Source organism: Lepidochelys olivacea (genome assembly GCF_965140295.1).
Source record: "Lepidochelys olivacea isolate rLepOli2 genome assembly, chromosome: 3".
Taxonomy (NCBI): Eukaryota; Metazoa; Chordata; order Testudines; family Cheloniidae; genus Lepidochelys; species Lepidochelys olivacea.
Window position 1 is genome coordinate 63,325,806 of NC_140413.1, and position 22,784 is coordinate 63,348,589.

Here is a 22,784-nt window from a genome sequence, read left to right on the forward strand (position 1 = left end):
TGGAACACTTCCGCTTCAAAAACCTAATAATGCAAGGTTTGATAACATTTTATTTTGCAGCATAATGAATAAACCAGAATGAATTATGGCTTTGCTTTGACTGCTAAATGGAAGTAGAGCCTCATGGTTAGCTGTCAATGTCATGCCCAATGATCCCTAGTAAAAGCATGGAAATGGTTCTTTTCTCTACTAATTTTCAGTTCATCATAGCAATAATAAACTTCTTGGGTTTGAAATCACTTGGCCTTTGGCCTCATTCCTCACAGCACATCAGTGGAGTGTGCTAATTCCCTAGAAATGGCTGGTTTTGCACGACTATTTATTTACATCATTGTGCCTAAAGTTAATAGAAAAAATAAGTGCTTGTCAGATTCACATATGTACTTAGAGATCACTCACTACATGGATTTTTTTTCTGAAGCACGTGCTGCACGGTGAAGCTTTTAGGTTTTGTAAAGCACTGATTCATTTAAAAAATACATTTTTTTGTTTCATATTTTGATACTTTCCTGTAGTTATCTTTTTATATTGATGATGTGGCTGAAGCAACATTATATGTAGGAATAGATGTACTTCATAATACAGTGCCATCTGGGCTTTCATGTAAGGGGTCCACTGTTGTCTTCCATATTATAAGTCATTTCTTCTCAGTGATGTATTTATTAATGTATAATATGTGTGTAAAATATACATTGACATGTACACATATATAAAATCATATAGCTATACATAGAAGGGTTGAGTGTGACTACTCTACCTCTGCACAGGTGTGTATTGGTGGTAGGAGTCACTCAGAAAAAGTCTCTTTTCTGTCATTGTTTCTTGCTCCCTTGTGTGGTGGTTAGACACAGTTTTACTCCTTGCCTTTCCTGAGTGCCAGGATTGTTCCAAGCTACAGTTCTTGGCTACCCTAGCATGGCGTCGGAGGAGAAGGTAGAGGCTGTATTGATTTCTAGGCTAGCACAGGGAGATGTATGCTACACTCTTGCAAAGAGGTCTCCTGTCCCTGAGGACACTGCCTGAATAAGTCTCTTATTGTAACCGATTTCTTAAAGCACAAATCTGGTCCAGTGAATATTGAGTATATTAGGATGATGCTGAGTTCTCAAGTGGCGGCTCTTCTCTCCCCACTTGCAGAGATTTCGGGGCCTGCAGAAAGGTACACAGCTGCTTATAGTCTAACTGTAATTGGTCTTCTGGGAGGAAGTGAAGTGTATGTGCGCATCCACATATAAGACAGCAAGAGGCAAGAAACAATCCTGATCTGAACTGATTACAGAAAGGAAATGAGCTGGGGAAGCAGGTAATGTTGGATCATATTAAAGTAGTTCTGTATTAAAATCACAAATGGGTTTGATTCCCCATAGTTTAAATTCCAGGGTATTACTAATTAAGAGGTCTCTTGGTTTTTGGTACTGTTTATCTCCCTCTATGTGTGAAACTTGCAAGCTGCTAATTGTGTTAGTACATTCTAGGACAGAGTCTGTTCTCAAAGCAATTCTTTGTAACAATAACTACTCACACAGAGAGAGACTCAAAGCAATACTCTAACAACAGAAACAGCACCCAGAGACTCCCCGCCCTTTTGTTGTATTAATGTTGCTTTGTTAACAATTGTGATTAAAATAGAGATAGAGGATGTATGTGGATGGATGCTTGGTGTGGATAATAACTGAATGATCAGGGAGGTGCCAGCCTAAGAATGCAGTGTCCATCGGCTGAAGAAGGTGTCAAGTGGAAATAGCCAGAGGACCCCTGGAGAGCAGACTGGAATCCACCCAACAGTCTCAAGAATGGGAGAACCAAAGAACAAGATAACATCTGGCAGCACGGAGCTGTCAGGAATGTGACATCTGCTGATTGATTCAGCAACAGCATGATGAAGCAATTCCCATAGACTGGCATAGGAAGAAATTCCTATAAAAATGGACTCTAGAAATTGAGAACTTTGGGGTCTGATTCTGCAAACCAACTTCCAGGAGCATCAGATGAGCATCTGACAAGGCCCTGCTCCCTCCTCATGTCCAGGCCACCTGGCCAGTGGCTTGGCATGAGCAACTCTAAGGCTGGTAACTATGATAAAACCCTTGCAGAACCTGTGTGTCTGTGTATGAATGAATGAATGTGTGAATAAATATGAGATTGAATGGAATGTTATAGCTATAACTAACTGCTTACTATGATTCTTTCTGTATTCACAATAATTGTGGTATTTTGCCTTTTCCCCTTTAATAAGATCCTGCTGGTTTTTATTTTATTGGTATAACAGTAACATCCCATAATCTTCTACATTGGATCATGAGGGAACTACAATTGGTTCCTTAACAACCCAATTCCCAGAGAATGATTCTCACTTCACATGAAGCTTCTATGAAACACTCAGTGATACCCTAGCTACTCATAGTTAAGACTGTAGAGTGCTACCTGCTGATACTACGTTCCTGAATGGTAGTTGTAGGACCAGGACTGTTCCCTAAGAAGAAAAGGCTTATCAATTTCAGTCACCTTCTGGTTGACTGGAAATAAAGATAATGCTAAGAAAGGAGGGAGTATAAAATATGTTACATGCATTTCTGAGATCCTAATATACCCAATGCTCTAGATTGCTGGTGATGGGTTACCCACCTTCCTTACTTGCCGTAGCACTAGCATAAAAGCAAATGAACATGAAACACTTTCCTATTTCTACTAAGTACAGTAGCCACATATAGGTATTTCCTACATTATAGATACCACCAAAGCTGCTTAAAATAGTTGTGCTGTGTTCATCACAATACAGGAGTCTGAAAGCTCGATTTAAAATCTACTGGCTGTGCCACAGGTAATGCAGCCAAGGAAATGTCATTGAAAGACCCCTAGCGTCACAGGTATCTGTATATGGAGGAGTTTTGTTAATGTTATTTCTAGAAGGAAATTTAGCTGATATCCATACAGAGCACAAGAAAATTCTGTCTGCAATTATCTCACAAAGAGCAAAAGTTGATGGAGAATTAATATTGAACATGTCTGAGTCAGATAGGAAAGTCTGCGTTTCAAAGAAGCTGCCAAAATTGAAATGTGCACTTCCTAAAACACATATAGCCCAAAACACTCTTCAAAAAATTAACAAGTTGTCTCTAAAAAAGCCAAAAAACATGTTTTCTTCATCTATATAGGGAAGTTTCTGATTTTGGAAAAATTTACCAGGGTAGCTGGAATAGTTCCTGAGATATGTTGGCTCGAAGGTGACTTTTCACTCACTGTCATCAGAGAATTATTGCATTTTATCCAGTAGAGCAGGCGGGATGCTGATCACAGTGCTGCTCTTATTAATCAGCTAGACCACTGAGTCTGGAAATATGGGGGCTTCTTGATCCTAAGGCCCATGTGGGCGATACAGCATCCCCCTTAGATAGAAAACACCAGCAGGGAGATGGGGAGAGACATGCTGCTTTCCTCACTCCCATCATACTAAGTTTTTTAAATGAGCGACTATCCCAGAATGCTGGAGTTGTACTTGCTTTTAACAGTGGTTCTAGGGGTGACCTTGGGGATTACAGACCAGTGAGCCTAGCTACAGTACTAGGTAAAATGTTCACACAACGATGATTAAATATACAATTATCAACAACCTAGATGACCTTATATGGTGAGAAGTAAAAGTTCGGGAAACCTCCAGGGGCACTTTCTTGGATGCAGTGTGGCTCCTCTGTCACAGCCTTAGTTTAGGCCCTAAGTCACTGAGGGTGAAATTCTGGCCCCCCATTCACATTAGTGGGAATTTTCATCATGAGTTCCTCCTTTATTAGTATCTCATCTCTTTTACTTCAGCATCTGCACTATAAAGTTGGTTGGCCCAAAATGCAACATCTTTTTCTTATCAATTGGCAGAGCAGTACAGTTTGGTGGATAGGGTGCTATTAAAACAAACACTTCCACATTCTTTTTTCTTTTTTTTTCTTACACACCCATTTTCTCTGCCAAAAACAATGTTAGCTGTCCTGAATGTAGGAACAACCCTATAGTAAATAAAATAGTTTGCTCTCACAGCTGAATGGATTAAAAAATGCTGAGACAGCATGTTGTGGTGACCAAATTTTATACTAAAAGTATCTTCACTGGATCCTTTTCAAAGGGTCCTTCTCACGTTAGGCAACATCCCTGGTGTACCTTCCTGACACTGATTTCAGTGAAGTTACCTCAGGGATGAATTTGGCCCATTGCATTTGGTAGGTCCCCATTTACGTAACCCAATAAATAACTGGCTCTTGTTATAAATGAGGAGAAGTAAGTAAATCTGTATAGCAGCTATCCATTAGAATGTCATCATCTGTGGCCAGTAGAACATAAAGTAAATAGTGTGTTAAATGTTACGCGTTCTGCTGAGATGGCACTGTTAATTCATTTCATAATGACACCTGTACTAAATCGATTGGCAGGAGCAGCAGCAAAGATAGGACCCTTCTTTTGAGTCACATCGGGAAAAGAACTGGTGCTGCTATTGTAGATTAATTTTCCAAAAGAACAATAGACAATTTCATGAAGTGCACAACAGGTTAACAAATATGTCTGTTTACTGAGCACTTGCTCAGTCGTCTGAATAAAAGGCCACTGTTGTGGGTCTCAAGTGAGGCACTCAGAAATGGAGGTACCCACATTTCTGGGCATTTTTTGAACGTTTGGCTTTAATGTATTCTGTGATATTCTGCAGTTATCCTAACAGACTCCCCAACTTGGAGCCACTCACTGCTTAGTATTTCTTCTTTTAAAATAATTTTGAAAGTGGTAAAGAAAAGATTATGGCCTATTTTTTGTGTTTGTTTCTTTAAATATGGGTGCCTAAAATTAGGCTTCTAACTACATGTATTTTAGAAACCTAAATATATGGCCTGACTTTCAAAAGTGCTGGGCATCCACAACTCCCAATGAAGCTCATGTACGTTTCAATTGACTTCAGTGGGAGCTTCCGAGTGCTCATCACTGTTGAAAGCCAGGCCACTTATTAGATGCCTAAATATAGATTTAGGAGCATAACTTTTTTTTGTCAAAAATTGGTGCCTACTTAATCTAAATGTTTTTACATTTTTACTCTTGAAAATAAACAAATTAAATGATGCATTTATGGATAGGGCATTTAAATCTGTTTAAAAAAAACTAACATAGACCTTAAAAAAATCATATAATTACTTTCTTTTTACATCTTTCCTTTAAAAAAAATAAGATAAGAAACAAGCATCACAACTCACTGACAGTGACATCAATCTACCTGGTTAATGTGTTGTTTCTATTCATGGGTGAAATTCTGACCCCACTGAAGTCGACAGGAGCTTTACCATTTCACTCCGTATCTTTAAAGTTGTTATCCTGCTGTGATGGAATTCAGTGGCAAAACTCCTATTTGTTTCAGGGGAAGGAGGATCAGGCTATTGAAAGTTATTTGGGAGAGTAACTCTGAAACAATGGATTTGAACTCAGTACTCTCTCTATATATATATGAGTGCAGTGAGCGGGATTTGACCTGTTATCCTCAGTCTGTTGATTTGTGTGTGTTCATTATTCTAAAGTGTGTCTTAAGTCTCAGGTGCTTTATAAATAGTAAGAACACTTGTGTGTTCTTCATGAAGATTCCCTGAATTAAATCATTTATGGACAAGTAGAGGGATGCAGTTATTCCTGCTGGGATAGCAGGAGTTGTATGGTGAACAGCATTGTGTTTTACTCCTTCACGGTGAAATGATCTTGTTAGGCTTTGCAGGGGTAGAGGTCAGATGTATATTCGCCTTGCAAATGTATTATACCTAGAATATACAGGTTTCAGAGTAGCAGCCGTGTTAGTCTGTGTTTGCAAAAAGAAAAGGAGTACTTGTGGCACCTTAGAGACTAACCAATTTATTTGAGCATAAGCTTTCGTGAGCTACAGTAGCTCACGAAAGCTTATGCTCAAATAAATTGGTTAGTCTCTAAGGTGCCACAAGTACTCCTTTTCTTTTTTCTAAAATATACAGGAATTTGTTATTTTAAATATACTTAGAATTTCTTTAGGAATAAGAAAAAATTAAAATTTGGAATGAACAATGCTTTCCCTTTTCTTCCTCTCTTTGATTATTTTTTCTACACATACTGTACTCTTCCCCTCCCCCCCCCCCAAGTAAGCATGACTAACGATGAGCTATGCACAATAGAGTTAGAGGCTGGTGAACAGGATAGCCCAGGATTACGGTAAATTGACATCCAGATATCTTTCTCTACAAAAAGCAGTGAGTTTCATATGTGAGCAATGTTCAGATTTTAGTGAAGTAATCTGTACAAAGTTGCTTGTTTATTATTTACCTTAGTTTGACATTTTTGACAGAGTATATGTGTACATAATTTTGATACTCTGTGAATAAAATCACGGTTTTTATGAGGAATTAATTATTTAGTTAAAATGCTAGGGATTTAGACATAGCAAACTTTACCCTGTATGCGATACGTGTAGGAGGATGGGATGTTAGATATTTTGGCAACTCTCAGGTTATACTTTTGTGGGTTTGTAATAGAAGTTTTTTTTCTGATAACACTGTGTGTTGTGCACTGTATTTAATACACAGTGACAAGCTGATAAAAAGCAAGAGGAATGAATTAAAGTTCTTGTCCAGTGCTAGAGAAATTCTGTCACTGACCGTTAGGTTTTCCCTTTACATTATCTACATCACAACTTGATACTGTCTATGTATGTGCCAAAATTATCTGGTTTTGTTTAATAGCAATTTAAAGAAAAATACGGCATAGAGGAGTTAAGATGAAATGATAAACGGAAAAGATATGAGACATGCTATGAAAACTTTTATAATATGTACAGCTGCGCAAATTTGATTGGAAAAATTTGATGTTTGGTTACAATTTGCAGCGGTGGCAATGCAAACAGTGTTTGAAATAAAAAACAGTAGATGTTAGAAAGAATATAATCTTCCACTGCCAAAACTGATATTGTGCTGTATTAGTAGCTGGTAGCAGAAACAGATTAATAATAGAGTATATTTAAAGAAAAACTCCAATGCAATATAAGAGATTCTAATCACAAATAAGAGTAAGAACATAAGAATGTCCATACTGGGTCAGACCAATGGTCCATCTAGCCCAGTATCCTATCTTCTGACAGTGGCCAATGCCAGATGCTTCAAAGGGATTAAACAAAATAGGGAAGTTATAAAGTAATTCATCCCCTGTCATCCATTCCCAGCATCTGGCAGAGTCTTAGGGACACCCAAAGCATGGGGTTGTATCCCTGACTATCTTGGCTAATAACTATTAATGGACCTATCCTCCATGAAGTTCTCTAATTCTTTTTTGAACCCAGTTATTGCTTTGGCCTTCACAACATCCCCTGGCAATGAGTTCCACAGGTTAGTACTCATTACCAAAGTTTGCACAATTTGGTCCTTACACAAGTCCTGGATCTGCAGCAGTTAGGATGAGTAGCACTTACTCAGATGAGTAGTCCCAATGATTTCAATATTGCAGAACAAACCTTGAGTTAATTTTGAACTATCTCAGGTCCCAGGTAAGTGGCTTCTACACACATGGGACTCTCGGTTGATTGAAAAATAGTATCAGAGCCAGGGTAGCTGCAGAAGTGAGCTCTTAAAACTGAGCTACGACGTTTTCCTTTAATAAAAACAGAAGGAAGAAAGACTGAAAAGAGCTCAGAAAATCTTGGAAATAACATTAGCAAAGGCTGTTGTTGATTCTTTACTGGACATACGGACTACAGTCACAGCCTCACTCTGCTAGATACAAGATACTCGGTTGCAGTGAGTGAATAGTGTACATATACATTTCCCTTACTGTCAGAGCAGTGTGACAAATGCAAGGATTCTTGCACAGCTTCAAGGAAAGGAAGCTTTTTTTCCCTCCAAACCATTGTAGGTTATCTAATATAAAGCTACTATAAGAAGTCCTCCAGAGTGATGTCAGACAAAAATCTTCATGAGAAGTGGGTAGCTGTAATTTTACCAACAGTAAATGAGAAAATAAAATGGGGCCTGTAGTCCAAAATATCAAAGTGAAGAGGTTTTCCTCTGTTAGAGTTCATACTTTAAGAACCAGTATCACCCGCAGTCTAAATCCACTGGCTTTACACTAGGGACGAACTTGGCAAATCCATTGACTTGAATAGAGAAACACCAGGGATAAATTTGGACAAAGACTGCTTTCTTCAGATGTATTCCTTCAAGGCCTGGTGTACACTTCGAGTTTGTCGGATTTAGCAGCATTAAATCCAAATTAACCCTGCACCCGTCCACACAACGAAGCCATTTTTTTGACATAAAGGGCTCTTAAAACTGATTTCTATACTCCTCCCCAATGAGGGGATTAGCGCTGAAACTGACATCGCCATTTTGAATTAGGGTTAGTGTGGACGCAATTCGAAGGTATTGGTCTCCGGGAGCTATCCCAAAGTGCACCATTGTGACCGCTCTGGACAGCACTCTGAACTCGGATGCACTGGCCAGGTGTACAGGAAAAGCCTCAGGAACTTTTGAATCTCATATCCTGTTTGGCCAGGCGAGCTCATCAGCACAGGTGACCATGCAGTCCCAGAATCGAAAAAGAGCTCCAGCATGGACCGAACGGGAGGTACTGGATCTGATCGCTGTATGGGGAGAGGAGTCCCTGCTATCAGAACTACGTTCCAAAGACGAAATGCCAAAACATTTTTAAAAACCTCAGAGGCCATGAGGGATAGGGTTACATCAGGGAGGCAACACAGTGCCGTGTGAAACTTAAGGAGCTCAGACAAGGTACCAGAAAACCAAAGAATCAAACGGACGCTCCGGGACAGAGCCCCAGACATGCCGCTTCTACGCTGAGCTGCATGCAGTTCTCGGGGGGGCGCCACCATTACCCCACCCCGTCCGTGGACTCCGATGATGGGGTACACTCTGCCATGGCTGAGGATTTTGCAGATGGGGAAGATGAGGAGGAGGAGGACAAGCTTGGGGAGAGCACACAGCACACCGTTCTCCCCAGCAGCCAGGATCTTTTTATCACCCTGACTGAAATACCCTCCCAACCCAATGAAGCCGGAGAAGGGACCTTTGGTGAGTGTACCTTTTAAAATATAATACATGTTATAAAAGCAAGTGTTTTTTAATGATTAAGTAGCCCTGAGGACTTGGGACGCATTCGTGGCCAGTACTGCTACTGGAAAAGTCTGTTATCATGTCTAGGGATTGAGCAGAAATCCTCCAGGGACATCTCCATGAAGCTCTCCTGGAGGTACTCTAAAAGCCTTTGCAGAAGGCTTCTGGGGAGAGCAGCCTTATTCCGTCCTCCATGGTAGGACGCTTTACAATGCTATGCTAGTAGCAAGTAATCTGGTATCATTGCATGACAAAGCTTGGCAGCGTATGGTCCCGGTGTTTGCTGGCATTCAAGCAACATCCATTCTTTATCTCTCTGTGTTATCCTCAGGAGAGTGATATCGTTCATGGTAACCTGGTTGAAATAGGGAAATTTGATTAAGGGGAGATTCAGAGGTACCCATTCCTACTGGGCTGTTTGCCTGTGGCTGAAAAGAAATCCACCCTGCAGTTAGCCACGTGGTGGGAGGGGGGGTCATTGGCGCTGAGCTGTTCGCGTTTGACTAGCAGGGATCTTTCCTGATACCAGCCAGACAGTAGGGGGACGGGAAAAGCGATCATCCCAGAGAATTGGATGGGGGGTAGGGGTTTACTGCTGCTGCACGTTAACAGGAAAATTGCTGCAATAAATGGCCAACTCAACGGGCTTTGCTTCATATGGGAAAGGAGGGGGCTGCTGTTATGAAGGTTGCAGAAGCCGAAAGACTGTGGCTTACCATGGGCGCCTGCAAGCCGAATTCTGTTGCCCGGCCCTGCGTTTGTGATCTCTAACACCAAAGCCGCTGGCACTCAATATAAGATGCAAAATGCGACCTTGTACCAAAATCACGTGCGCTATGTAATATGAATAGCGTTGTTCACCATGAAAGAGTATAGCCATTGATCTGTAAAATGTATCTTTTTAAATATTTCACTCCCTTTTTTTCCTCCAGCAGGTGCAAATGTTTCAAGTCTCCCTCCTCCGTCCCAAAGGATATCTCAGATAAGGGGGTGAAAAAAACGTACGTGCGATGACATGTTCTCTGAGCTCATGCAGTCATCCAGCACTGACATAGCTGGGTGGAGGGACACAATAGCAGTCTACAAGATGGTGGCCGATGAACGTGAGGAGAGGTGGCGGCAGGAAGATCAGAGAAGGCATGAGGAAATGCTGGGGCTACTGCGGGATCAAATGAACATGCTCCGGCATCTGGTGGAGGTTCATGAACGGCAGCAGGATCACAGACTGCCGCTGCAGCCCCTGTTTAACTGTCCTCCCTCCTCCCCAAGTTCCATAGCCTCCTCACCCAGATGCCCAAGAACGCGGAATGGGAGGCTCCGGGCACCCAACCACTCCACCCCAGTGGACAGCCCAAGCAAAGGAAGGCTGGCATTCAACAAGTTTTGAAGTGGCCTTTTCCTTCCCTCCTATTATCCCCCCACATTCCACCTGGGTTACCTTGTGAGTTATCTCCCTATTTTTATAATCAATTAATAAATAATACATGTTTTTTTAAATGATAGTGACTTTATTTCCTTTGCAAGCAAGCTGTGATCGAAGGGGGGAGGGCGGGTGGTTTACAGGGAATTTAGAGGCAACTGAGGGGGTGGGTTTTCATCAAGGAGAAACAAACAGAAGTGTCACACAGTACCCTGGCCAGTCATGAAACTGGTTTTCAAAGCTTCTCTCATGCGCACCACTTCCTGCTGTGTTCTTTTAACTGCCCTGGTGTCTAGCTGCGCGTATTCAGCAGCCAGGCGATTTGCATAAACGTCCCCCTTACTCTCACAGAGATTGTGGAGCACACAGCAAACAGCAATAACAATGGGAATAGTAGTTTCACTGAGGTCTGAGCGAGTCAGTAAACTGCGCCAGCGACCCTTTAAGCATCCAAATGCACACACTACCACCGTTCTGCACTTGCTCAGCCTGTAGTTGAACAACTCCTGACTACTGTCCAGGGTGCCTGTGTACGGCATCATGAGCCAGGGCATTAAGGGTTAGGCTGGGTCTCCAAGGATAACTATAGGCATTTCAACATCTCCAACAGTTATTTTCTGGTCTGGGAAGTAAATCCCTTCCTGCAGTCATTTAAACAGACCAGAGTTCCTGAAGACACGAGCGTCGTGAACCTTTCCCGGCCATCCCACGTTGATGTTGGTGAAACATCCCTTGTGATCCACCAGTGCTTGCAGCACCATTGAAAAGTACCCCTTGCGGTTTATGTACTGGCTACCCTGGTGGTCCGGTCCCAAGATAGGGTTATGCATTCCGTCTATAGCCCCACCACAGTTAGGGAATCCCATTGCAGCAAAGCCATCTAGTATGACCTGCACATTTCCCAGAGTCACTACCTTTGGTAGCAGCAGCTCAATGATTGTATTGGCTACTTGCATCACAGCAACCCCCACAGTAGATTTGCCCACTCCAAATTGATTACCTACTGACTGGTAGCTGTCTGGCTTTGCAAGCTTCAACAGGGCTATTGCCACTCGCTTGTGAACTGTGAGGGCTGCCCTCATCTTGGTATTCTTGCGCTTCAGGTCAGGGGAAAGCAAGACACAAAGTTCCATGAAAGTGCCCTTATGCATGCGAAAGTTTCGGAGCCACTGGGAATCATCCCAGACCCGCAACACTGTGCTGTCCCACCACTCTGTGCTTGTTTCCCGGGCCCAGAATTGGCGTTCCACAGCATGAGTCTGCCCCATTAACACCATGATCTCTGTTAGGGGGCTTATTCCTTCACCCACTTACTTCCCTGGTCCTTCTCGCATGAGCAGAGAGCAACAATACCCCAAGTCCAAAGGTGCAAACAATTCTATGTTTATTGGGGTGAACTTCCAGCAAGCATGATTCCAGTTTCCTTCCTTAGTGTCCCCCTTCCCAGCTCTGACACCACAGAGCCTTACACCTCTGTCCCTGTTCCCATTCCTGCCCTTAGCCAAACATGATTCTAATTTCCTTACCCCATTCCCTGATCCCATTTCCCCCTTTAGCAAAACATGATTCCAATTTCCCCACCCCTGTTCCCATTTCCCTTCCCCACATCCACACCCACTCATTTCCTGATTGACTGCAGACTATATAGTAAAACTTGAGTTCTGCTTCGCTATACCTTAACCAATCATTTTCCTGAAATTTAACTAACCAATCCTAACATATTGTAACATGATTATGTAACCAATTATATCCCACCACCTTAATTAGTTTACACCCAGCAAAATTAATTATACAGCAGACAGAAACCATCACAGAACCAGACAGATTATACAGACAAACAATAGCAAAGTGGGAACTATAATGACAAAACAATACAGAAGTGATGATTTCACATCCCAGCTATTGATAAGTGAGTTCTTGCCAGACAGGATGCTCTCAAACTAAGTTTCCTTTTACATCTTCTTGGCACTTCCCTTTCTCTGGAGGTGACAGGCATTATCAGGACAGGATTGTATTCCTAACAGCCCAATAGCACCTTATTTCAATGTGACTAGTTTGGAATGTGAGGTGATCGTTCGCTTCCCAGCTTATGACTGCCTCTGTTGCTTAGCCAAAGGCCTTAGCCTAAGAACAGGGCCTCAGACTGTCACAGTAAGAGAAGAACCTTACATTGGCAGACAGGTTTCAGAGTAACAGCCGTGTTAGTCTGTATTCGCAAAAAGAAAAGGAGGACTTGTGGCACCTTAGAGACTAACCAATTTATAAATTGGTTAGTCTCGAAGGTGCCACAAGTCCTCCTTTTCACATTGGCAGACAGTGATTTTGATTCTTTCTTTTATACCTCTATAACTAGCCAAGTGATAAGAATACACCTAAATTCTTAGAGTATAGGCCTTTACAGACAGGCCTGAATATCTATATCCTAACAATCTCCAAATTGCGGGGGAACGCAGTTTTAGAGAAAAGTGTGTTCATGTCCTCATCACCGTGCTGCCATCGCCTACTCGCCTGGGTTTTTGGGTGCTGGTTCTGCATACACTGCACGATAATGCGCGAGGTGTTTACAATGGTCATAACTGCTGTGGTGAGCTGAACAGGCTCCATGTTTGCCGTGCTATGGCGTCTGCTCCTGCTCGAGCAATCCAGGGAAAAGGGCGCGAAACAATTGTTTGCCATTGCTCTGGCGGAGGGAGGGGCGACTGACAACATGGCTTATAGGGTTGGCTTACAGGGAATTAAAATCAACAAAGGGGGTGGCTTTGCGAGAAACAGAATGGCCCCCTCAAGGATAGAACTCAAAACCGGGTTTAGCAGGCCATTGATTTCACAGAGGGAGGGAGGAGAAAATGAATACAAAACAAATCTGGTCTATTTCTTGTTCTGATCCACTTCATCTATCTTTGTACATCTTGCTGGCAGCAGATTGTGCAGTACAACCGCTAGCCATCGTCCTCTCCTGGGTGTTCGGCAGAAGACGGTGCAGTATGACTGCTGGCCATCGTCTTCTGCTGGCTGCAGATTAAAAGACAGTGCACTGCTGGTAGGACTGAATCGCCATGAGACGAAACTTAAAAGGGAAATGACCTGGCTGAGTCACTCCCATGTTTGCCCAGGCACCCCTGACCTCATCGAGGTCAGTTAAAAGAGCACCCTGGACTACTTCGACGACGGCTACCAGTCATACTGCACTGTCTGCTGCCAAAAGGCAATAAACTGCTGTTGGGTAGCAATGCAATACTGCATCTGCCAGCACCCAGGAGACATACGGTGATGGTTATCTGAGCGGCTCCATACTTGCTGTGGTATGGCGTCTCCACAGGTAACTCAAGAAAAAAGGCGCAAAACGATAGTCTGCCGTTGCTCTCATGGAGGGAGGGAGGGAGGGAAGGGGGGCATGATGATATGTATCCAGAACCACCTGTGACAATGTTTTAGCCCCATCAGGCACTGGGATTTCTACCCAGAATTCAAATGGGTGGTGGAGACTGCGGGAACTGTGGGATAGCTACCCACAGTGCAGCGCTCCGGAAGTCGACGGTTGCCTCTGTTCTGTGGACACACTCCGCCGACTACATGCACTTAGAGTATTTTTGTGGGGGGACACACAATCGACTGTATAAAAACCCTTTCTATAAAACCGACTTCTATAAATTTGACCTAATTTCGTAGTGTAGACAAGGCCCAAGAGAGCAAGAGGGGGAAACCCTTTTGCTCTCTTCCAAGTTGTGTACGGCTCTGTCATTTGCGTCCCCTTAAAGTGCTGGTACACTTGTTCAAACTTTGCAAACTGCCACGTTGTCTGATGGCTCTATTTCCTGAAATCCTGACAGTTTATGCAAAGGCATCTGGCTGTACTGGGGGAGCAAGCCTTAAACCGGCCAGCTCCTTTTAGGATTCTCCCCCCTCACCTCCCATCAAAGTTACCAAAATTATTTTCTAATCTGTTTCGTTCTGGACCTTTTTTGGTTTTTTCTGCCATAAATTTTCAGCAGTGAACATCTCATACTAAGAAGATGGATGGGTTGGTGCATATTTCTGATGTGAAACATTTGCAATGGTTTTGTTTGATTGTTTTAATTCCACCTTTACAGTCTGCAGCGTGTGGTTAAAAGTGATCCTGCTGCTAACTGCCTGTATTTTCCTTGAGCGAAACTGCTTAATTTCTGCTTTGTGGAAATTTAGGAGACTCAGATAGGTAGGAAAAACAAAGGAAACATGGCTGAAGATTTTGTTGGCGGCTTTCAGGTCTGAGAATAACAAATGAAACAGTATTGTTTGACTTACTTCCAAAAGGGAAGAAGAGCTTCTTTGAAATAAAAAGCTATAAAGTGATCTTCTTTCTTTGGAAGAAAAAAACATTGTGTAATCTCCAGGATTTAAAACTGGAATTGGTTGTGTAATTACTGCTGAGACCTATCATTCACTGAAAGTCTTGACAGTTCTTGCATTAAGCTTCTTGTGAAGGTGAATTTTCAGTGCATTTAGTGAATGTGTTTTAGACAAGTTTTTATAAGGAAAAATAACAGTGGAAAAAATGAAACCCTGCAAATCTTAGGAACATCTGCACATAGGCACCTTGCTGCTGGCATTCCTCCACCTTTGGTCCCTGGAAGCACTGCTCAAGGGAGCCACTCCCCCAGGGACTCTGTCCAGCCCTGGCTGACCTTGATGGGGGTGGAAGCTGGAAAGCGGGGCTCCCCTGTAGGAAGGAAGCTCCATGGTGAAAGTACTACATCTGTATAAAGACAATCATAGAAAATCAGGGTCGGAAGGGACCTCAGGAGGGCATCTAGTCCAACTCCCTGCTCAAAGCAGGACCAATCCCCAACTAAATCATCCCAGCCAGGGCTTTGTCAAGCCTAACCTTAAATGAGGAGTCTGGTGGCACCTTAAAGACTAACAGATTTATTTGGGCATAAGCTTTCATGGGTAAAAAACTTCTCTGAAGAAGTGGGCTTTTTACCCATGAAAGCTTATGCCCAAATAAATCTGTTAGTCTTTAAGGTGCCACCGGACTCTTTTGTTATTTTTGTGGATACAGACTAACATGGCTACCCCTCTGATACATCTGTATAATTTTTCCGGAGCCCACAAAGGGATGATGTGCATCCACTCTTCTTCTCACCTTGCCTCTGCCCTACTCTACTCAACGCGAGTCCTCCCACAGTTTCCTTGCCTGCCATGAAACCAAACCCCACAGAGGGCCACCTGTGGATTTTGGGGATGGTTTCATAAAGGTGACTGACCCCACTCTTTCTGTGCATGCTAGTAGGGGGACATCAATGTACAAAGCGGACTCTGGACTAGAGCAACACAAAATGACCCTTTTTAGCTAAAGCACCAGTAATCCATATTTATGGATTATAAATGTGTTCAAAATCGAGACTCAAGAACAGTAGCTAAGGGATAAAATGCCATATTGTTTGTTTTAGAAAGATTTCAAATCGTAAAAGCTTTCACTTGCAGAAAGCTGCCTGGCTACTAATAAGCCTACAGTACTGATGGAAGTATCTACGCAAGCAAGCTTTCTAGTTTACTTTGCGCTTCCCCATATACAAAACAAACAGACAGCTAATGATTGGGTAAATACAGTGGGACTGTACTTTGTGCACTGCATGTTCTAAGCTTGAGTGTTTTGGTCCGTCTTTTGTTTGTCTATTTTTATACTCTTTCACAACCACATTTTGTAATAATGGAACATTAGAGTTCCTAGTACAGTATGGAGACCTAACACAAGGAATGTATTATGCACACTTTTTTCAACCTGAAGAGTTCTCCAGTGCCAATTATTTTTGGCTTTTATTATATTATACTAATAAAATATGAACAGTGAGGGGATTTTACACTGTATGATTCGCTCATGCAGGGGTGTGTGTCCAAAGCAAAACAAAATGTGAAATTGAAAAAAAAGCATCAATCAAATTTTGGCATATCCATTTTCTTTTTTTCCTTTTCTCCTTTTTTAAAATGAAATCCTTAAATAAATTTCTTAAATTTACAAGAGCAACAGTTCTAGGTGAAAAAATTCCATTGGCTTATAACTCTTGCCAGTTGTGACTTTTGTATTCATCCACAAAAACCACATTCAAGTAGTATGAAGAATCTGACTTAGACGCCACAAAAGCAAATCAATTCAGAGTTTAAAACCAGGCTGATTCTTGGGCTTCTATGTGTTCCATTTTTCCTAGGTCTTGTAGCACATGTACAGAAGTGATGGCATTTCTTTTGCAACATGAACAACCAGGCCGCAAGCTGCAGAGCTGGAGCACATGAATTTGAAATCTTTTTGTAGTTCTACTGATTTTAGCTTTCACTATTGTAGCTTCATAGGTCAGAGAGTGACCCTGGGAATCATTATCAAAACAAACTTGGATCCCTGTTAAAATAAAACAAATATTAAAGGAAAAATGTTTATACATACTTATTTGATGTGAAAACTATGTGCAATTAACTGCATAGATTATGCTTAACGTCTAGTACAGGGTTGGTAATTTATAAATCTATATTAATAACCATAATATAAAGAACAAAATGCTAAACAAATTCAGTCACTTTTGGATCAGATTACAAAATTAGATGAGGGGAATGGGTAGATGAAATCAATCTGAATTTTTGTATTGAGACAGTGCCTCTTAAAGCTTTGCTAGAATAATTCGTTCATATTAGCACAGTATAAGTACAATGAAATAGACTGAGAACTGGGTAAAGGCTATAAGGAAAGAATCATCTGTGTTAGACTCAGTTTATTTAACATCTTTATTAATAATCTGGATGGAATAAGAAAGAAAAACATGATCACAGATGATATTTCATAAATTCTCCATTTTTAGTTTTTAGAGGACAGAGGTTTTGATATTCAGGGGCATATCAATTAGATACACTTCTACAACTAGTGCAGAAAGGGTTCTGAACAGGGACTCAAAAGACACTCTTTTATTTCCTGGCTCACCCACAGATTTCCCTTCCAGTCCCACATTTCTGTGATTCTATGATATCCTGTGTGAGCTTGGACAAGTGACCTAATCTATCGTGTGCCTGAGCTCCCCATTGATAAAATGGGAGTAATACTTCCCTACTTCAACAAAGTGTAGGATAAAAAAAATCCTTTTATGATTATGAGGCACTCAGATACTATGGTGATGAGAGCTGTATGAGTACTTAGGGAGGGAGGTAGATAGTGACATGCATAGATACATGGTTAGAGAAATATTTTGTTTTGTTCAAAATAGTACGACAGTTGAAGTAAGCTTTGCCAACAAAGATTTCAGGTGATTTATGAAACAAGTTAATTCCAGTATCATTCAATGTGATATAGCTTGACATCAATCTCTCTCCTCAATAAAATTCTAACAACTTTTGTCTTCCCATTTATGAAAGTGTACTGTCTGTTCATTTTTCAAAAGGTGTTTCATTATTATTGCCAAAGTTTCCTTGGCGTCTTCTTTCATATCTTCCCCCTTTTGTCCCTGACACTCTGTCTAAAGATTCTTTTGTTGCTTCTATTTCAGAAGGGCACACACTGATATATTCTGTATTGATTGTAGAACAGTGTTGAAATTAAGGCTTTCATCCACCCTTATTGAATTTCATTCAGTTTCTTTACAAAGTCAATTCTCTATTTTTTGCAAACACTGTTTGTGGCACTTGGCGAAGCAGTAGAATCAGATAAACATTAAAAGGAAGTAAAAACTTTTTTTTCCTTTGCCTTTATCTGTGACATACCTACCTACTACTACCTACTACTTATCTGGCATTTAAAATGTTGTCTACTGGAAAAATTGCTAATTCACTGGTATTTGATTTGTGAGAAGTGCATTTTAATTTCAGGTTATTCAGGTGCTAAACTGTTCATTGATCTTTTTATCTTAAGGGAAAGTATGTTTATAGTGTAGTTTATGAATAACAGCTGTGTTTTCCTGCCAAGGGGCTAGTAAGAGGCTAATTTTTTTGTTTTCTCTTCATTTGTATTCATGTAGAGTTAAAAAAAAATTCTAGACTTTTTAGGCTTCCCCTATAATTTGCTTTCTCCTTTTGTGCATTCCTCCATGTTTCTCTCAACACTCAGTTTTCTTTCTGCTCTCTGTTGTGTTTAATGTTTTTTCAACTGTGTAATACTGAAAACACACCTTGGCCAGCAGTTTTTCTTTATGTTGGCTGAGGAAAAAAATGCTGGTTTTGGAAGCACTATGTCAGCATAGTAATACCCACAGCCTGCTTTACATCATAAAGATGCAAATCCTCCATGAGCCCTGATTCAGCATGGACAGTGTGGTTTTTCAGTCAAAGGGAGGTGAGCACAGCAATGGGATGCAGGGTAGTGTGGCCATACTGCTTGTATATTATCTAGCTGGGGAGGTGGATGGGCTTACCTACACTCTGTTGTGCAGAGCTTTTTGGAGAAAGCCCAGGGAGGAATGAAGGCAAAGGCAGTGAATCTGCCACTACTTGGACTCACTCTTCATTTTCTTTCTTCTCAACACGTGGGTGAGCGATATTGCTGCCACAAAGACTACTGCAGCTCTGATGCTGATGAAATCAAGTCTGTCACATATCTCTGCTGCTTTTCATGAGTTACCTTTCTCCGTCCAATTCCCATGGAAATCCCCAGTGCACACTGTGTGAGTTGAGCTAGCAGAGGTTCCCACCGCTTTATTGGCCAGGAATGGTGAACCGTGGCCACTGGGAGCTGCGAGCAGCCATACCTCTGGATGCTCAGGTAAACAAAGTGTCTCACGCCTACCAGGGGCTTACCCTGAACAAGCCATGAACCAAGTCTGGGAACCCCTGAGCTGTGGGCTACAGGAAGGATTTGGTCCCAATATTATACCTGGCACTTTAAGCACATCAGAGAGCTTGGATTGGCACAACATTTATATTAGTTTCTTTTAAAACTTTTGCCAATCCAGGAAATAATATGGAGGCATGGCTAGTCTCAAACCCAATATGCCAGATCCCCATCTTCCAACTTCTCCCGAAAGGTCATTCACTCTATGACATCTACAAACAGTAAATCATGGTGAATATCTTTACCTCCTACAGTTTGCGCTGGAGAAGAAAATAATTAGATCAAAAGACCTCCCACCCCTAAACAGGTAATTCAAGTTAATTCCCTCTTCTGGACCTCAAAAGGCAGGTTTACACTGCCACATATGTTGATATAATTACGTCGCTGAGGAGTGTAAAAAAAGCCACCTCCCAAGCGGCACAATTAACGCAACCTAAGCGCTGGCCACACCAGCACTATGTCAGTGGGAGAAGCTCTCCTGCTAACATAGCTTCCGCCTCTCACAGAGGTGGAGTAATTATGCCAACAGGAGAGCTCTCTCCCATCAGCTTATAGTGTCTTCGCCAGACGTGCCACAGTGGCACAGCAGAGCTCTTCTAGGATAGACTAGCAGCTCTTGACTTTCTTGTATCTGTTGTTTAGACTGTACGTTATTTGGGGAAGGGATTGTATTCAGATGTGTGTCTAGCACAGTACTAAGCACATTACTGGCACTTAACTAATAATACATGAAGCGAAAAGAGCAGATACACGCAGCAGTATATTTTTCCACTTCAACTTGCTTTTCTTTCTTTGAATCAAGAGTGCTTTGTGTATTGTAAAGCACCAGAAGGCTTTATAAAATGTTTCTATGATCCTAGGTCGACAACTGTATTATGTTTTTCAATTTTCAGGAGTTCTATTGCAAAAAGATAAAATGTCTTTTCTTAAAAGATATGGCTGTGTTCAGCCAGTAGCAGTGCTAAGGAATCTTAGCTTTATAAATGGACCAATACAGTCTTTTTACTTGCTAGCTAAAAGGGAAGATGCTGGATTGGAATTACAACTTCAATCAAAGTAGTAAAATAGGATGGGCATCTAAGTGTCTGGTATGATTAACAAGTCTATTAGTGCCTAGATACTGTGGGGATGGGCATCCTAGAAATATCTTAGAAAAATAAAGGCCCTGTGGTTTGATGTAGTGAACAATGGTGGCCACAGGAAACTGGGTGCAGTTCCCTGATCCTCAGCCACCCAGCCATGGCAGAAGATAAAGCATCAAGGGCCTACGCTAACTGCTACCACTTGCAGATCTGTAATGGACCTTCTGTCAATGGAGGATCAGACATAGTGGGGATCCACTTCACCATGTCCCCTCCTGCTTATGGAGTACAAACTAGTATAGCAGATTGGAAAATCCAGCCCACCGAAGTTTATCAGTTTATGTATTTGTTCTAAAATGAATTTCTTGATAGATAAAACCTTGTTACTTGTGAGCAACATTAATTACAATGGAAATAAAGGGAAATTCCTGAAAGCATATTTGTGAAATTGATCTGTGACAGTTATAGTTCAAATTATGAAAAGATTTAGTCACCATCTTGAGAGAGAGAGAGCTTGTGCTGTACACTGTGTTAGCATTTCTCGCCTCCTAAATTCTTTATCTCTAATAGTCTTTCAAGAGCACGCATTAACAATCAAGCCGATTTCCTCTTACTTAAATAGTTTCTCAGTGATGTTTACATGCTTCTCTGTAGGATTCACTTACTGACAGGATTTCAAAGGATACTATTAAAAAAGTAATTGAGCCAAGTGAAGGTTGATAATTTTTGAGAGAAGGAAACAGTTTGTTTAAAAAAATCAAAAGGGTTGGGGCTCAAGATGAATGCAGGGGTCTATATTAGGGGATTCCTGGTTTGTCCTTTGTGATGCAGATGTTTGCTTGTCAGGTGGGTTTTGTTTATCCATTTTTGTTGTTCTTTTTCTTATTGTTAATCTTTATTTTAATTATCCCCATTCTCTTTTCTCTCACTCAGCAACTTTCAACTTATTTGAGCTATTTTTTCAAAAGTCCTTAGAAGGAAAACAGTCATCTGGCCTCATTAAAAAGATAATATTAAAAATACACTTCCTTGAGGTATAACAAAAATGTATTAAGACACAAACACTAGTTTATCATTAACTCAGACCATAATTACCCTTCTGTAATTATTTTGTTTTATGGAGGTGCAAATAATCTGCGCTCATCTTGACAATACCATTTATATTGCTAATGCCTAAAATGAGTGTGGTACAGAAATAGGTTTGCTGAATTCAGCACAAAATATGCACAGCTTTTTGAGCCATGCAAGCACTGAAAGAATATGGGTCAGACCAGTGGTTCTCAAACTGTGGGTCGGGACCCTAAAGTGGGTCGTGACTCAGTTTTAATGGGGTCACCACGTCTGGCTTAGACTTGCTGGGGGCATGGCCCAAGTCTGAGGGCTACAGCCCTTGTCGGTAAGGCTCAAGTTACAGGCCCCCTGCCTGGGGCTGAAGCCCTTGGGCTTCGGCTTTGGCCCCCTGTCCTGGGGAAGTGGGGCTTTGGCTTCGGAGGGCCCAGGCTTCTGTCCCCCCGGGGTCCTGTAGTAATTTTTGTTGTCCGAAGGGGGTCACGGTGCATTGAAGTTTGAGAACCCCTGGGCTAGACTGTGCATCCGGTGATCATATTGGTAAGCAATTATTGACATTGCTGGGGCTGCCTGTGTGAATAAATGCTCACCAACAAGAGTAAATATTGCATAATTGAGCCCCATCAATGCTGGCTATGCATCAGTCTGATCTCTTCAATAAAAATGTTGACTGACAATTGAGGAGGAAGAAATTACATAAGAACAACCACACTGGGTCAGATCAAAGGTCCATCTCGCCCAGTATCCTGTGTTCCTACAGTGGCCAATGCCAGGTGCCCGGGAGGGAATGAACAGAACAGGGCGATCATCGAGTGATCCATCCCCTGTCGCTCATTCCCAGCTTCTGGCACCCAGAGGCTAGGGACACCATCCCTGTCCATCGTGGCTAATAGCCATTGATGAACCTATTCTCCATGAACTTACCTAGTTATTTTTTGAACTCTGTTATAGTCTTGGCCTTCACAACATCCTCTGGCAAGGAGTTCCACAGGTTGACTGTGTGTTGTGTGGAAAAAATACTTTCTTTTATTTGTTTGAACCTGCTGCCTATTAATTTCATTTGGTGACTGCTAGTTCTTGTGTTATGAAAAGGAGTAAATAATACTTCCTTATTTACTTTCTCCACACCAGTCATGATTTTATAGACCTCTATCATCTACCCCCTTAGTCGTCTCTTCTCCAAGCTGAAAAGCCCCAGTCTTATTAATCTCCCTCATATGGAAGTCGTTCCATACCCCTAATCATTTTTGTTGCTCTTTTCTGAACCTTTTCCAAAAACTTGCAAAACAGTGCAAAAAAAAAAATAACGGTGGACTTGCCTGACT

The 22,784-nt window shown here is 41.6% G+C and overlaps 1 protein-coding gene across 6 annotated transcripts in view; it reads left to right on the forward strand.

The window, feature by feature from the left end:
• The window catches only part of BCKDHB (branched chain keto acid dehydrogenase E1 subunit beta), a 314,907-nt gene that overhangs the window by 249,452 nt on the left and 42,671 nt on the right, over positions 1-22,784 (forward strand). The window contains exon 10 of one of the 6 annotated variants that reach the window (XM_084622423.1): positions 16,713-16,736. The exons of the other annotated variants lie outside the window; for them this stretch is intronic. Coding sequence (XP_084478549.1) covers positions 16,713-16,721 — 9 coding nt within the window. The 3' untranslated portion in view covers positions 16,722-16,736. Of the gene's footprint in view, positions 1-16,712; positions 16,737-22,784 lie in introns of those variants that run through there. 6 annotated transcript variants of the gene reach the window in all.